At 46.0% G+C, this 16065-nt stretch overlaps 1 protein-coding gene across 3 annotated transcripts in view; it reads right to left on the bottom strand.

Annotated features, from left to right (window-relative positions):
• Positions 1–6375: 6375 nt before the first annotated feature.
• LOC146208694 (uncharacterized) overlaps positions 6376–16065 on the bottom strand; it is a 75728-nt gene continuing 66038 nt past the window's right edge. For 2 of the 3 annotated variants that reach the window (XM_084595922.1, XM_084595920.1), the window contains 2 exons: positions 9660–9723; positions 6376–6752 (listed from right to left, as the gene is read on the bottom strand). In XM_084595922.1, the coding sequence (XP_084452048.1) occupies positions 6611–6752; positions 9660–9723 (206 nt within the window). In that variant the 3' untranslated portion in view covers positions 6376–6610. The remainder of the gene's footprint in view (positions 6753–9659; positions 9724–16065) is intronic. The other variant, XR_014705404.1, reaches the window with a different exon arrangement.

Raw genomic sequence — 16065 nt, 5'->3', positions numbered from 1 at the left:
GTGGATGCTCACCCTATATCCATGATGGTGCTCACTGCCCCGCTACCTCCGCAACGTGATTCATCGCAAGTCTCTCTTTCCATGCTGTCGAAGACAATCAATCCGAACCTCATGTCGCACCAACGTCAAGAATTGCTGCAATTGCTTCAAGCCCACCAAGCCATTTTTGACGCTACTTCCCCACCACTGGCACGGACTAGTGTTGCACATCACCGCATCCTTACCAAAGTTAACTCAATTGTACGCAGACGACCTTATCGGGTTTCTCTCTCGGAACGAAAAGTAATTGAAGAAAATGTCAATGACATGCTCCGACGCGATAATATTCGTCCATCAGCAAGCCCATGGTCCTCCCCAGTAGTATTAGTTAAAAAAAAAAGGACAGATAGGTACGATTTTGTGTTGATTATCGCGCACTAAACAAAATTACCCGCAAAGACGTCTACCCGATGCCGCGTATTGATAACGCCCTTGACTCTCTCCAAGGTGCCGTATATTTCTTGACTTTAGACCTTCGCTCAGGTTATTCGCAAATACCTATGCACGAGGACGAGAAAGAAAAAACCGCTTTCGCAACTCCCGACGGACTTAACGAGTTAATGTTATGCCCTTCGGCCTTTGTAACGCACCCGCAACTTTTGAAATAATGATTTATACTGTACTTCGTGGCCTCAAATGGAGAACCTGCTCATGTTACTTGGATGACATTGTTATCTTTTCGTCAACTTTTACCGACCATCTCACGCGCCTGAATGAAGTCCTCACGTGTCTTGCTTCAGCGGGCCTTCAGCTCAACACCAAGAAGTGCCACTTTGCAAAGAAAGAAATTAAAATATTGGGACATCTGGTTAGCCATGACGGCATTCGCCCAGGCCCTGAAAAAATAATAGCGGTCTTGAACTTTCCTCGTCCGCAACGGACTACAGATTTGCGCAGTTTCCTCGGCCTGATGTCCTATTTCCGGGGATTTATAAGGCATTTTGCAACTATTGCTGCGCCACTTCATGAACTACTTAAAGCGCGCAGCCCTTTCGTGGGGACTGAACAGTGCAACACTGTTTTTAACGACCTAAAGCACGCCCTCACTTCAGATCCCGTTCTTGGCCACTTCAGCGACAGCGCTCCGACCATCCTGCACACTGATGCCTGTGGTCACGGTCTTGGCGCTGTCCTTCTGCAGCGCGATGCAACTTTGCGTGAGAAAGTGATTGCCTTCGCCACTCGGACCATGACTGCAGCTGAGAAAAACTACACCATTACAGAACAGGAATGTCTCACCGTCGTCTGGGATGTTCAAAAGTTCCGCCATTACCTATATGGTCGGCATTTCACAGTTGTGACCGATCACCATGCTCTTTGCTGGTTATCCTCACTGAAGAATTGAACAGGAAGACTTGGCCGTTGGATTCTACGCCTGCAAGAATACCATTTTGACGTCGTTTATAAATCGGGTCGGCAACACCAAGACTCCGACGCTCTTTCTCGCTGCCCGATTTCGGAATCAGCCTGCTGTTTTTCTTCGCAACGCATTTCCACCTCTGACCACAGCCTGACCATCTCTTCCTCCGACGCATATCACAACAGTTTCTTTTGACGATTCTGAGCACGAACACGCACTCCGCGCACAGCAATTAGCTGATGCCTACTGCCGGCCCATCATCGACCGCGTTATGGGCGCTTCGAACCCGCCCAATGCTAGGCTTCGCCGACAGCTTCGCAATTTCAAGCTCTAAGATGGCATACTACGCTTCTACGTGTATTATCCTGATGAAACTCGCTGGCTCCCAGTCGTACCGCGTGTGCTTTGCCCACGTATACTAGCGGCTTTCTACGTTGGTGCTACTGCAGGTCACCTTGGTTTTTACAAAACATACGACCGCGTGAAAAGACGATTCTTTTGGCCTGGCTTGTCTACCACCGTAGCTAAATACGTTGCTTCCTGCCACCTGTGCCAACGTCGCAAGCAGCCGACTTCTTTCCCCGCTGGTCTCCTACAGCCCTTTCCCTGTCCCGCCACACCATTCGACGTAGTCGGCATCGACTTATATGGTCCCCTACCTCTCTCCAATGGGGGTAACCTTGGATTATAAGAGCTGTCGACCACCTTACACGCTACGCTGAGACGGCCCCTGTACCGACTGGTTCCGCTGATGAGGTAGCTAATTTCTTTTTGCGGTCAATTGTATTGCGTCATGGCGCTCCTCTGGTGTTTCTATGTGACCGCGGGACGGCCTTCTTATCGACAGCATACTGTAAGTTCATTGACCTGTTCAAAGCCCTATATGATGCAAACTTTCAATTGATGCAAGAAGGAAACCAAAAAGGGCTCGGAAGCCTTGGTTAACGCGGCAATTAATTAACGCGACCAAGTATAAACATGCCCTGTATGCAAAGTTTATGAAAGACAAAGACATGCGCGCCTATCTAAATTTAAGGAATACCGAAACAAGCTTACATCAAGACTACGTGCAGCAAAGAACGCATATTTTGCAGATCTATTTTCTGATAATAGCATAAAACGTTCCGATGTACTTTGGCGAAAACTAAACTCGCTATTGTATTCGGGTACACAAGGGACCATACCCGACATGTTTATACATGAAGGAATGCGGTTAAATGGCCGCCCGTTGGCTGACGCTTAAAACAGCTTTTCTGGACAGCAAGGCAATGAGTGTGATAACTCTACTAAGAACGACACATGTGGTGCGGAACGTTTTCTTTCTCAGTCCGGAATAAGCAATTCGCTCTTTATCTCCTCAATTGACTACGCGGAAGTATCCTCCTGTATCAGGGCTATTGAAAATAGTAAATCTGAGGACCTATGCGGCATGCAGGTGCGCCCTGTGAAGTACGTGCTTGACACAATTTGTCCCGTTATCACCTACATGTATACCCTAATCTTATCTACAGGCGTGTTTCCGCAGGCAATGCAGACTGCACGTGTAGTACCTGTATTCAAATCTGGAGATCAGAGATTTTTTGCTGACTATCGGCCAATTTCAATATTTCCTATATTTTCAAAAGGCATAGAAAGAATATTGCACATCAGAATTATATCGTTCCTGCTCCGTCATAATCTCCTTCTTGATTACCAGCATGGCTTCAGAAAGCGCAGATCAACCGAAACGGCCCTCTTAACAAAGAAGGAAATCATAATTGAAGCATTTAGCGAGAAACAGATTGTGTTGGGCATTTATGCTGATTTTTCAAAGGCATTTGATCTTGTTAACCACGCTATCCTTCTTTTAAAGTTGCACAGGTATGGCATTCGTGGAATACCCAATGCGCTACTTAAATCATATCTTAGCAATAGATCACAATACGTTGAATTTGATTACAATCAGTTCACGTCGGCGTACCACACGGTAGTATTCTTGGACCACTGTTATTCCTTATTTACATCAATGATATAGCGCACTGTACACAGGATGTAAAGTTTAATTTCTATGCTGACAATAACACAATTTTCGTAACAGGCAGCACTGAGGCCGATGTAGAGGAACGCGCTAATATGTCACTTCAGGACTTGAATGTATGGGTCAAAGCAAATCACTTAAAAATAAATACTAGGAAAACAAAATGGGTATTATACACGCCTAAAGGGAAGGAACTATCATATGACATAAACAGACGCTTAGGAACAGAAGCAGTTGAAATTGTTCGCTCTATCAAAGTATTCGAAGTAATATTTTCAAGACACCTTACATGGAACGACCACAGAGATTATGTACAATCTAAGGTTGCATCAGCCGTTGGCGCTATTGCCAGACTAAGATTTATGCTGCCTCCTAAAATAAACCTCTTGTTATATAACACGCTAGTGCTGTCCCTACTGCAATACTGTAGCTTAGTCTGGTTTACCACAGGGATAACCAACCTATCTAAATTACTTTTATTGCAGAAAAGAGCATTATGGTATGTTGCTGGCGTGCCTTATTACTATCCATCCAAGGACCTTTTTCGGAAGTATAATGGTCTGTCAGTGTTCTTTTTTGATTACAGGATCACATTAACTTATAAATATTTATACAACTCAAATGACAGTGTTGTTATAGATCTTGCAAAGTTAAACGAAAATGTCCGTGAGCGACAAACGCGACACAAAGAAAAATATATTATTCCAATATCATGTACGTATTCCTACACTCAGTCGTTATGCTACACTGTACCGAGACTATTAAGTAAATTACATGTTGCTGGATTTGATCCAGTTAAGTAAAGTAATCGCCAAATTAACCTTTTTTGCCGTGAGCACCTGTAATGTTCCAGATATTGTATAAGCTTTTCTTACCTTGTATTGTTTTACTTTAGTACTGTGAGCTGAAGGGTGCTGCCTGTCTCTAATTCTTTTGCTTTGTGTTGAATTTAGTGTCTTATTTTGTTATGTACAAAAGTTATATTACATATAATTTTATGTATAGATTTGCTGTACAGGTTGTAGACCAACTAGCCTCCTCTCTGTTGTCCTGTCGATTATTGTAATGGGGCCAGGGTCTTGTCAAGCTATTTCCACAGCTTTTAGTCCTGGCTCCTCCTTTCCCAGCAGGAAAGAAAAATAAACCTGACTCGACTTGACATCAACCACAGCAAAATGTCTGTTGTGAGCACAACGCTAGAACGACCGTGATCCCTAGACGCCGTTGGCATATGGGCTACTAACTCCAGGAATTATTTGTTCCGCGAGCGCACCAGCCGACCCTCCGGGCCGCGGGGTACCAGCCTCGTAGAGTGGGCGGTGCTCTCGTTATCAGGAAACGCGCCATGCTCGCATACTTTGACCTGATTATGAGGATCGCGATGAGCGACTGCCGACTTCTCCTCTCCGTGCATTGCACGTCGTAGGCCCAGGCTCGTCCACAAGGGGACACTCTTCCTGAAACTCGTGGGTGAAGTGGCCGCAGTGTTAGAAACGTGGATGGCAATGGGTGAACGTGAGTCTTCCTCCGATAGCGGAATAGAACTGTTGTTCGGGCCGCCACTTAATGGCCTGAGGCTATCTTTATTTTATTGCGAAAGCAATACTACACCAGCTCTAACCGATCGTCACTGCGTGCCGTTTGCGTGGTCTCCGAGCCGGCGCTGCGCATAACAGAAGAAGAACAAGAACAAGTAGAATTCTCGGTCACCCAAGGCTAATGCCTTCGCTCCCTATTTGGTTTTGCGCTGTTGAACCCTTCTCAGTTTTTTAACCCATACAGCCAAAATAAAGGATAATTTAAAAAAAAACCTTCACTGAGTGCATCCTTAAAACAACAAGTGCTGGCTAGCAACTCACGTGATCATCGTGCATGGAGATCTGTGGCGGCTGGGCGTTGCAGGCCCGAAAAAGACGTAGCGTCCTCTCTTGGCTTGCTGATAAGTTCGTCCCAATTGTCTCATCGGCGGCTACATCCGGGAGCGCACCGCCGTAACACCTAAAATACTTTTACCTCCGCGTTCTCAAGTAACCTAAAACGGACCGCAGAGGCAGCATGTAGGCATGCCCGTTTTTTTTTCTTGCACCCTATGGCAGATGTAGGTCCCACCGAGATTTAATGTGGGCGGCATCATTTCGTATCTATAAGGTCTTCCCCAAAAAGAGGCCATATTTATGTTAGACTTGTCCTAAAATTTTCGTCAAGGAACCCTTTGGTCTGGATGCAGGAATGTGCTCTGTATTAACCCGAGCAACGCCGCTTTGGGACCTATGTAGCAGGTACAGGAACAATAATTTCCCTTCATAGTTTAACGGGATAGATTTGAACATCAATCTTGTAATATGCAGGCAAATTAGTACACAGTTCCACCTACATAATTTGGGAAATTTTCTGCATTGGCAAGCGCTAATTGTTGTCTAATTTGGGACGACAGTAATACTCTTGTTGGTGACTTTGGGAGACAGACAGAATTACATACTGAAAAATGCATGCCGCCCGTCGGTATTCTAGTGCAGTTTACTCTTTTTTGCCGTGTTCTGTATCATGGTACTCTGAGAGCGTTTAATGGTATCTTTTGGGTAAAGATAATCATAATTTTGAAGGGTCACCAATTCGAATGCCGCCCTATGCGAACACTAGAGCCACTGATTACGATATGATAAAAGAAATTGTTATTACTTACTACGAAATCAAATTAATCTGCTAATCGCATATCTGTGGTCACAAGAAATATTTAAATAACGGCCAAGTGCGAAAGCATAGCTACCTACTCCCTGCTATAAGAACACAATGCGAGTATGAAACAGCGCAATGTCAACATGTTTCCCCTTAATGAATAGATGAATAAGGCTAGCGTTGAGTATTGGCTGTATTGATCACTCATGTGTCTTCGTCCTCAGATAAAATTGTACCCGGTGGTTGCTGCCGTATCTAAAGTTAGAGCATAAAGCACTCTTCATAAATGCACCATTGATTTATTATCAAATAATAGAAGTGTATTTAACCTCGTCTTCCAAACCTTATTTTTGGTTTTGAGATCTTCAGTTTTGGCCTTATTTTCGTTAGTGTCGACTTTATTTTACGGAGTGGGGTTTTCAGTCTCTTCAGAGGTGATGATTTTGGACGCGCTACAGCGAGCGCTTCGACTACGCTACCAGTTAACGCGGTCCCACTCTGCACCGCCACATTCGGGTTCACACCTGAACTATAAGGCTGGTAGTCGCCGCCATCAACACCATCAGCGGTCGTGCAGACGCCGAAATATTGGCCATCCTCTTCGTAGTAAGCACATTCACAGTAAGGGCCACACTGCGGGCCCTCATTGTATGGGTTGCACTGGTCGGGAAGGAAAATAATAGAGGTTAATTTTCCAAATGAAAATGCTTCAAAACGAAGGGTTCGTGAACATATGAACTAAGTCAACAAAATTTAAAACCTGTAATTTGCATTTATGCGTAAGAAAAACAGGGGTACGCAAGTACACATCAGCAATTTTACTGTAGTGTTTTGGAAATAGCATCCGCATATCATTTATATGCAAATATTTATATGCGCAAATGTCAGATTCTTGAATGTTGCAAGAAGTTTATTGTACATTGATGATGAGTAACTAGGGATCTATACGAAGCCTACGAAAAGCATTGTTCTCAAAAAAAAAAAAAAAGTTACTGTTCAGAAACGAGCTCCATTTTTGTGCTAGGCGGCCACATTTATGCGTAGACATTACTGCGCGCCTGGGGAGCATTTAGGTGCGTGCCTCTTAGAATCGTTTGACTAGGAAAACGTAAAGAGGTTCCAATAGATAAAAAAGATAACCTTTTTCTTTATAATAGAGCTTGCGGAAAAATTATAACCTATTAATGATACTTGCATTCGCCCAATACAGGATGGTTTTCCAGAAAGTCTTAAGTATTTGTAAAAGGTGAAATAGCCTGAGATCTTTTCAGCCGTAGGGCTGTACTATGGGCCAAAAAATTAAAGAAAACAAAAGGAGGAAAATGGTGAAAATTTGGGACGGTTACACTAATGGCAGAACCTGATCAACTCTCAGGTTGTATGTTAAATATTGCTCCTTTACAATTTCACCTTTATGCCCCTTTTTCTCCTAACTTTTATTATTATCTTTGGCTGAAGCAAATATATGACCGAGCAGTTCTATTTGACCTACTTCAGTGCCAAGGCTGCGGTGTGGGTATGTGCCATAATTTTTAACCCCATAACGGAACATTCAGATTTAATTATAAAGGATTTTGTACAGATGTGTGGGGGAAAGAAATTTATTATTTCGATAGAAATATAACTATGATTCTATTAATGGCAGCAAATTGTTGGCACATTTCTTAAGTGACTGGTTGAGTGGTACGAAAAAGAAAAAAATGCGGCAAGCAATTGTTGGGGTAGATTACAAGCAGCGCCAGTGTCAGTAAATCCGCTTGGGAGCGGTTGCATAACATATGGATTGCGTGTATCCCTACTAAACCTTGGCTAAACCATGTTAGACAAAATGAAAGCGTCGTTTTGCTTGGGATATTTTGTTGGGAGCATGTTTATACGTGGACATGGCTTCATAGCCATTATATAGCTGAGAGTATGGAGTCGATGATGTTGTCAATTACAATTAGCGAGCACGTGATGATGCTGTTTCTGCCGTCAGATGCCGAATGTGAAGTAGTGGTACACACACACATAGGGGATACCGTCGTTAAAATTTATAACCAAACTGTTACCTCTGCCTCTATGAAGGTCAAGTGGCCTTCTATGCTTTGCTTGGCTGGCGTAGTGAAACGTTCGTAAAAATATTCCGCATTGCAGCAGCGTTTCGTCCCGCATAGAACAATCACCTTCTCGCCGTATGCGGAGACAAGGAAATTAGAAAGCCTAAAAAAGCCTCATGTGACGACTATAGACCATTTAAGACTAAACGTATCGCGAGAAATAAGAGCGCTGCGACAAGGGAACCAAGGGCTGAAATTGTCATCCGTCTCAAAGACCTATTTTCAACTCAAAGAGCTCTTATTATCGTCACACACACGTGAACACATTCCACTTCTTATCAAAAGCAATGATTACATGTACCTACATGTTTTATGCGAACTAGGGGTGTCTTTGTGAAATTATTCAAATAAATGTATTTTTGAAGGCAGAGCGGAAATTTGCAAAGTTTACCGCTGTGCGCACCGCATTTGATAATACCCGTGTACAACAGGTAGCCTAATTGCATGTAAAAGGGGCCTGCGAGGCATGAGAGGAATGGTCAAAATATAGCTATTTAATTTTGCGTTTTTCTTTTTGCGGCTGCATTCGTCCTCAGTCGAAATAGTCCCGAAGAATACATTTTGAATGCACTTTTGCCGTATCTATGGAGGGAAAAATTGGCAAAATGCAATAATTCCTTGTAACTGTAGCACGATGTAGAAAGAGCATAAAATGTGGAACAGGATATCTAGATTTCAATCGTTTATAATAAATTATAAGCCCCAGCGAAAAGATGTAATAGGTATATTATGGCGGCGAGACCCTAGTGCGAGATTTTACAGAGAAATCCGACAATTCACCAGAAACTGTCAAGACTTTCAACAAATTGAAGCTCGACATCTAGCTAATTGGAGACCGCAGGGGTGACTTCCTGTTCTTATATGGAAGAGAGATCTTTCGCTGATGTTATTTACCTCTATATGGCTTGTTAATGACGCTCATTGGGCTGCCATCCTTCGACCGGATGTTTTAAATGTGTATTGCATATATTCTGACATGCAAGGCAGTTCGTCCACCTTTGTTCTGATTTCAACGCTTTCATGAAAATTTGCAACCTCAGTAGCTCGTACGATGCAGCCATATGCGTGAAGAGAACACTATATAATCAACCTTTCTTTTGGCTGGCACTGGAAGGAAACAAAGTAAATGCAGTATTCGTAGCCTTTATTCCTACCTCGCAAAAATTTTTTATTTCGGTAGCGTTTCAGACCGTCATTTAAATTCCACCTCTGTGTTCACAGATGGCTTCGTGTACAGTTATAGCAGCCTATTTCTTCATAAACCATCTTCTGATCGAGTGATAGCTACAATTTGTATGTTTTATAAAGTGCTTCTGAATAATTTAGACATATAAGCTGGCATTAGCACTTTAGAGAACTACCGTTGCACATTCGGCGGAAAGGCCGCTCGATTAGACATAATTTTTAACCTTAAGTACAACTGTATAACAAAAATATCATGTAAATACCCCTCATGGCCATTACTCACCGCTGATGTCTGGCATGTAAGTACGGGTTTAGGCGTTGGTGCTGATTTTTGTGAACCACTACCTCTGAAACGAAATGTCAGCAATGAAGTAAAATGTCCGACATTAAATATCGCATTACGGTAGGACTACAGAACAACTGAAAACATTTATGGGTGTGCATATAAGAACGGTAATCGAGGTCCCGTGACCATTTTTTGTTTTAAAATGAAATTTTATATTGTCACGGTATTGGCTACTAGGGCTAGGTTATCAGAGCCGGTGCAGGTGGAATACGTCTGATACGTCCTGCGAGTCCGGAGCCGATTCACTTCTTTTTCTCCGAGCGCCACTTCAACATCTTTCGCTCCGAGCGCCCCCTGGCATTAAGCGTGACGCACACGGCACACGTGCACACAGGTAGATAAAAGCAAACGAAAAAAAAAAGTTTGCAGATGCCGTCTTTCAGTTACCGCGTAAAATACGGCTTCATGCGTAGGACATGAACTGTCTCTGGACGAGGTAGCCGACGGCCTCTCTGCTCTGGGCCATCTGGGAGCACCTCATAGTTAACGTCGCTGAGGCGCCGCAAGATTTTATATGGTCCGAAGTAACGGCAAATCAGCTTTTCTGATAGACCACGGCGTCGAACAGGAGTCCACACCCACACCTGGTCCCCGGTGTTGTAGGAAGCTTATTGTGGCGGAGGTTGTACCGGCGTGAATCCTTGTCCTGTTGCTGGGTAATGTGGACGCGTGCTAGTTGGCGTGCTTGCTCAGCAGCTTGGGCAAAGTGTTCGGCGTCGGTAGAAAGCTCGGTATCTGTTTCGCAAGGGAGCATTGCGTAGAGCATCGTCCGAACCTCCCTGCCGTAAACTAGGCGAAACGGCGTGAAGCGTGTCGTCTCTTGGACTGCCGTATTGTACGCGAATGTCACATATGGTAGGATAGCATCCCTCCCAAGTCTTGTGCTGGGCGTCGACATACATCGCCAGCATGTCCACAATGGTCTTAAGCCTTTCCGTCAGCCCGTTCGTCTGCGGATGGTAAGCAGTAGCTTTTCGATGCGCCGTACCGCTGAGATGAAAAACTTCGGCCATCATTTGTGAATTAAAGGCAGTCTCTCTGTCAGTAATAATACAGGTCGGAGCACCGTGCCGCAGCATGATCTGGTGCACAAAGAAATGGGCAACTTCAGATGCTGTACCACTAGGTAATGCTTTGGTCTCGGCATATCGAGTCAGTATATCAGTATATCAGTCTGTGGCGATGATTATCCAGCGGTTGCCCCCGGAGGATCGAGGGAAAGAAGGTCCATGCCGACTTGATCAAAAGGTGCGCATGGTGGTATTATGGGCACGAGGAGGCCTACAGGCTTTGATTGCGGAACCTTCCGACGCTGACATTGCCGACAGCTCTTAACATAGCGCTTAACAACAGTGGCAAGGTTGGGCCAGTAGAATGTCTTTCGTATTCTAGCAAGTGTGCGAGTTTAGCCCAAGTGGCCAGAAGTTGGTTCATCATGGCACGCGGAAAGGATTTCCTCTCGCAGAGCTGCGGGTACCACGAGGAGATAGGTTCTCGATTCGGATCTAGAGCAGTGCTTATAGAGTACACCACTTCTCAGGCAGAAAGTTGAGAGGCTCCGAGAAAAGCACTTAGGTATTGTGGCTGGCTGACCTTCTAAATAATCGATCAGGGCTCGTAACTCTTGATCAGCACGCTGCTGATGAGACATATCTGTAGCATCAACAGCTCCGAGAAAACTGCCAGAGTCACCCGTGGGTGGTGAAGCGAGCTCGACGGGCGCACGAGAGACCGCGTCAGCATCTTCAAGCTTATGTCCGGACTCATAGACTATAGTGAGGACGAACTCCTGTAGGCAAAGGCTCCATCGCGCCAGGCGGCCGCATGGGGCACGCAGGTTGGCCAGCCAACACAAGGAATGGTGGTCAGTGACCACATTAAATGGGCGACAATAAAGGTAGGGGCGAAATTTTGCAGCAGCACAAATAATGGCGAGGCATTCCTTCTCAGTAGTTGAATAGTTCATCTCGGCGCGGGATAAAGTACGGCTGGCATAGGCGATGACTCGTTCCACACCCTCTTGACGTTGCACGAGAACCGCCCCATGGCCAATGTTACTGGCGTCAGTGTGGATTTCTGTCTCACCGTGCTCATCGAAATGGGCTAGAATAGGCGGCGATTGGAGACGGAGACGCAACTCGGTAAAAGCAGCTTCTTGCTCGTGACTCCAAACAAAAGGGGTGTCTCCCCGGGTGAGCCGAGTCAGCGGTTCAGCAAGATCAGCGAAGTTATCGATAAAACGCCGGTAGTAACTGCACAAGCCGAGAAATATGCGAACAGCTTTCTTGTCACGTGGAATCGGAATTTCCGCAACAGCAGTAAGCTTGTCAGGGTCAGGCTTCACGCCGGCAGCGCTTACGACATGACCGAGGAATTTAAGCTCTCGGTAGCCAAAGTGACCTTTCTGCGGCTTAAGTGTCAAGTTAGCGGATCGACGGTCTTCAAGTACTGACCGCAGGCGCTTAAGACGTTGTGCAAACGATTCTGCGAAGACCACCACGTCTCTAGGTAGACTAGGCAACACTGCCATTTAAGCCCGGCGAGGACAGTGTCCATCATCCGCTGAAATGTGGCCGGCGCGGAACGAAGTCCGAAAGGTAGAACTTTAAATTCGTAAAGTCCGTCAGGTGTGACAAAGGCCTTCTTTTCACGATCTCGCTCATCTACCTCAATCTGCCAGTAGCCACCTTTCAGATCGATTGACGGAAAGTACTTCGCACGCCGAAGGCGGTCGAGAGAGTCGTCTATCCGCGGCAAGGGGTAAACATCCTTCTTGGTTACGACGTTCAGCTTGCGGTAATCGACGCAAAAACGTAACGTGCCGTCTTCCTCTTTAACTAGAACGACTGGGGAGGACCATGGGCTATTTGAAGGCTGGATGACATCATCTTCGAGCATTTGTTTAACTTGTGACTTAATAACTTCGATCTCGATCAAAGAGACGCGGTAGAGGTGCTGATAAATTGGGCCCACATCATCGAACGTCACGATCTGGTGCTTGGTAATGGGAGTCTGATGCACTTTTGACGATGATGCAAAACACTCTCTGAATTCGAGTAACAATGAAAACAGCTGTTCACGCTGGCTCACCGATAGCTCTGAGCTAATATCGAGGCTGTCGAGGGATGTGGGCGGTGGCACGGTTTCTGTAGACAAGCACTCGGAGACTTCAGCGGCTGTATTACAGACGGCTCACACTCACAATCACACTCACACTCACAATCTTCCTATTGGCCAGCGGCAACACGGCGGGAGTGGCCTTTCTTTAAGTCATCGACGTCTGCTGTTTACGTCATGAACACACTTGAAGTGATGACGTTGGCTACCGGCGAATTGTGAGCGGGGGTTGTGAGCCGCTCACAACTCGTTTGTGAGCGCGCTCACAAAGGAAAAATGGCGGCGATCTATGCGGCGGCCGGCGTTCTCGTGTGGCGGTAGCGGCGGCGCCCCGACGCGATCATCGGCGAAGGACGGTGTACGAAGACTGACGTGCCGGGCGAGATGTTTCGACGCATGTTGCTACTCGAGAAGGATATAGGACAGTGACTGTGCGACGCGACGAACAGAGATATCTGTGTGCGGCCGAGTGCGCTGTCTGTGTGGCGGCAGATAATGTGTGCCCTGCGCTTTTTCCGAGCTGCTAGTGGCTTCCAAACCGCTACTGGCAACGAGGCGAACATCGGCCTCGCGCAGCCGACAGTTCGAAAGCGTTTGCGGCGTGCAGCTAGGGCGGCGGCGAAGAAAGGCTTCCTTCGTCACGGCAGCATACCGGGCGTCGTCGGGTTTGTCGACGGCTCATCGGGCGTCTACGAGTAGCCTTGTGATATCCCTGTTTTCAGATATGAGATGCCGACATGATTTGGGCCATGAACCTCCCTACGTGGGATCTTGGCATGATGCTTTCTTCTGGCGGCCTTCTCGGCTGCACACAGGCATGACACAGGCCGAGGCAGGCCTTCTGCGAGGCGTGGAATTCACGACAGTGAGCCGCGCTGCTCTTTGCAAGATAAGTTACGATAGGCTCCACATGCCTCACATCTATTGCCGTTCTTGGGCTTTTATAAAAGCTGAAACGTATGACACGTCGTACATTGTTGAAATGCCTACGTAAGAAACGAAGATGGGAATGCTTGTGTTTGATGCCTGTATTGAGTAGGAATGGGGCACCATTTCTACCGATATGAAGTGCACGGCTGTCCTTACAGCAGTGTTGCTGAAACTTTCAATCATTCATTGTCTGCACGCCCATGAATGTCATCGTCAGCAAGACCTGGCAATGAGCTACTTGATGCGACTGTTCCATTGTGTCAGCAAGGCTGTTAAAGTTTATGAGGCTGTTGAGGTCGACAACGACGAAAAATGTGCTTAACAGCGTGCCATTTTCGGTTATGCTGGTGAAAGGGGCATGGCTGTCAGTGCCATGGCATCCCGGTCCGGACTCTCCATAACGGCTATAGAACAAGGCATATACCTCCGCAAGGTTAATGGTGGATAACTGCGTAGGCATGCTGAAGAGCCGCTTCCAGTGCTTGCAAAAATACTAGACGCTCCTCTACCAGCCAGAGCGTGTAGCATGTGCCGTGTTGCAAAACTTCTTTGGATGTCTTCCTGCCTGGAGACGAGGAGGGTGCTGCTGGCTTGGACAAGAAAGGGTCACATCTGTGTACCGGCTACTTGGAAGTGGGATCACTATTGCCATGCATACCTCTAGGGAAAAGCCATACAGAATCACGTTAGCCTGTTCCACAGAACCTGCCACTAGAGCTGGCTGGCACAGCTGCCCATGGTGCGGCGACAGCTGCGGCGTCAATGCCAGCACAACAATCGGCTATGATATACCACACGTAGCTGACCAACTCATCGCAGGCAGCCAAGTGCAGCGCCTTCTCGTTTCATGTCTGTGCCAGAAACCTTTGTGATAACGATGTATCTTCTCCAACCTCATCTGTCAAGTCAAATTTGTCTTCGTACCCCCCCCCCCATTCACTGTTGCTTGCATCCATGCATGTTGGTGTTTGTGTGTGTGCGTGTGTTTGAGTACATAATTAAAGTGTTTCACAACGAGGCAGCAATTGTGATGCCTATCGGAATGGGAAAGTCTCACAGAAGTTTTTTAGAAGCACGTGTATCAGCTGCGCCCCTTTATTTTCCTGCAGCGTTTCACACGCTTGAATATGCAGCAGCGAAACCACCTGCCTGCAATAGCACAGGCAGTTATTTGCACGTGCTGCACAATTGTGCTACACAGAGAAGACATACACGAATAATTTTTTAGAGCCTGTAAGCTGGCACTGTACTCATCGCAGGTCTGACACACTTCAGAAACAAGAAATGAAAGTATTGTGCATAAAACTGCGACTCAGAGGCATGACACAAAAGAATAGTTGCTTAATGATTACAGGCTTGCATAGTAGTTGTCGTAGGTTTGGCACATTTCAGAAGCAGTAAACAAAGTATGGCAGTTAACAGTGCAGAAACATGACACAAGTAGTGTTATGTACAATGTTTACATAAGGTAGTCTCCATTAGTGAACCTTCCAGGACTACAGGCCTGCATATACTGTTAGGACGCATAGAAAGCATTTGCTTAATGCTAAACAGTGTAAAGCTGACAAATTGAATGCATAATATGCGAGTTTTAGTGCTCACAGTGATTGTAGCGTACGCAGAAAAACATCACATATGCATCAAGCAAATGGTGTGTGGGCAGAAGGTATCGCTCAAAAACAAAGCAACTCAGTCATGAGAACAAGAAAAAAAAATACAGAGCACACTACAATGAAAGCTACATCGAAAGCCCTGTCACGGTGGCACTGCAGTGAATGAAGGCTTCGGGTTCAGTCACGGCAGGGGTGGAAACATTCCCATGATCATGTTATTTCCTAAACTATCCAGCTGCATACAAACAGATGATCATGCAAGGACAGAGCTTCATTTTGGCCTACACTACATGCTTCACTGTCGTTTTGTATTTCCTAAAGAGAAACAAATAGAACCACGGAGCCTGCACGTTGCACTTTCAGCACTTTTCTCATCGATACTAGTAGGCGCCGACCGAAAACACCTTCGCATGTTGTCTTTGTCCATTTCCGTGTCTAGCGCTCCATGAAATTTTATCGTTGCAGGCCCTGAACTTCGACTGCATTCTATTAGATTTTAAGCATGCTCACGGCACTTGCACGGTACTTCGATTACCGACGACGCTAAAAAAAGCAGCACCTTCTCGGGGAACCAGCTGTTTGCTTGCAGGCCGCCATGTGCACGCCATGACGCCGCCGGCGCACCCTCGCGGCAACAAAAGTTACCTAATAGCAAGTATAACTACAAAACTAAGAACGCTTCA

The sequence above is a fragment of the Amblyomma maculatum genome, chromosome 1, assembly GCF_055883805.1.
Source record: "Amblyomma maculatum isolate TAMU_Amacu chromosome 1, ASM5588380v1, whole genome shotgun sequence".
Lineage (NCBI taxonomy): Eukaryota > Metazoa > Arthropoda > Arachnida > Ixodida > Ixodidae > Amblyomma > Amblyomma maculatum.
This window is presented reverse-complemented; position numbering and strand designations above follow the sequence as displayed.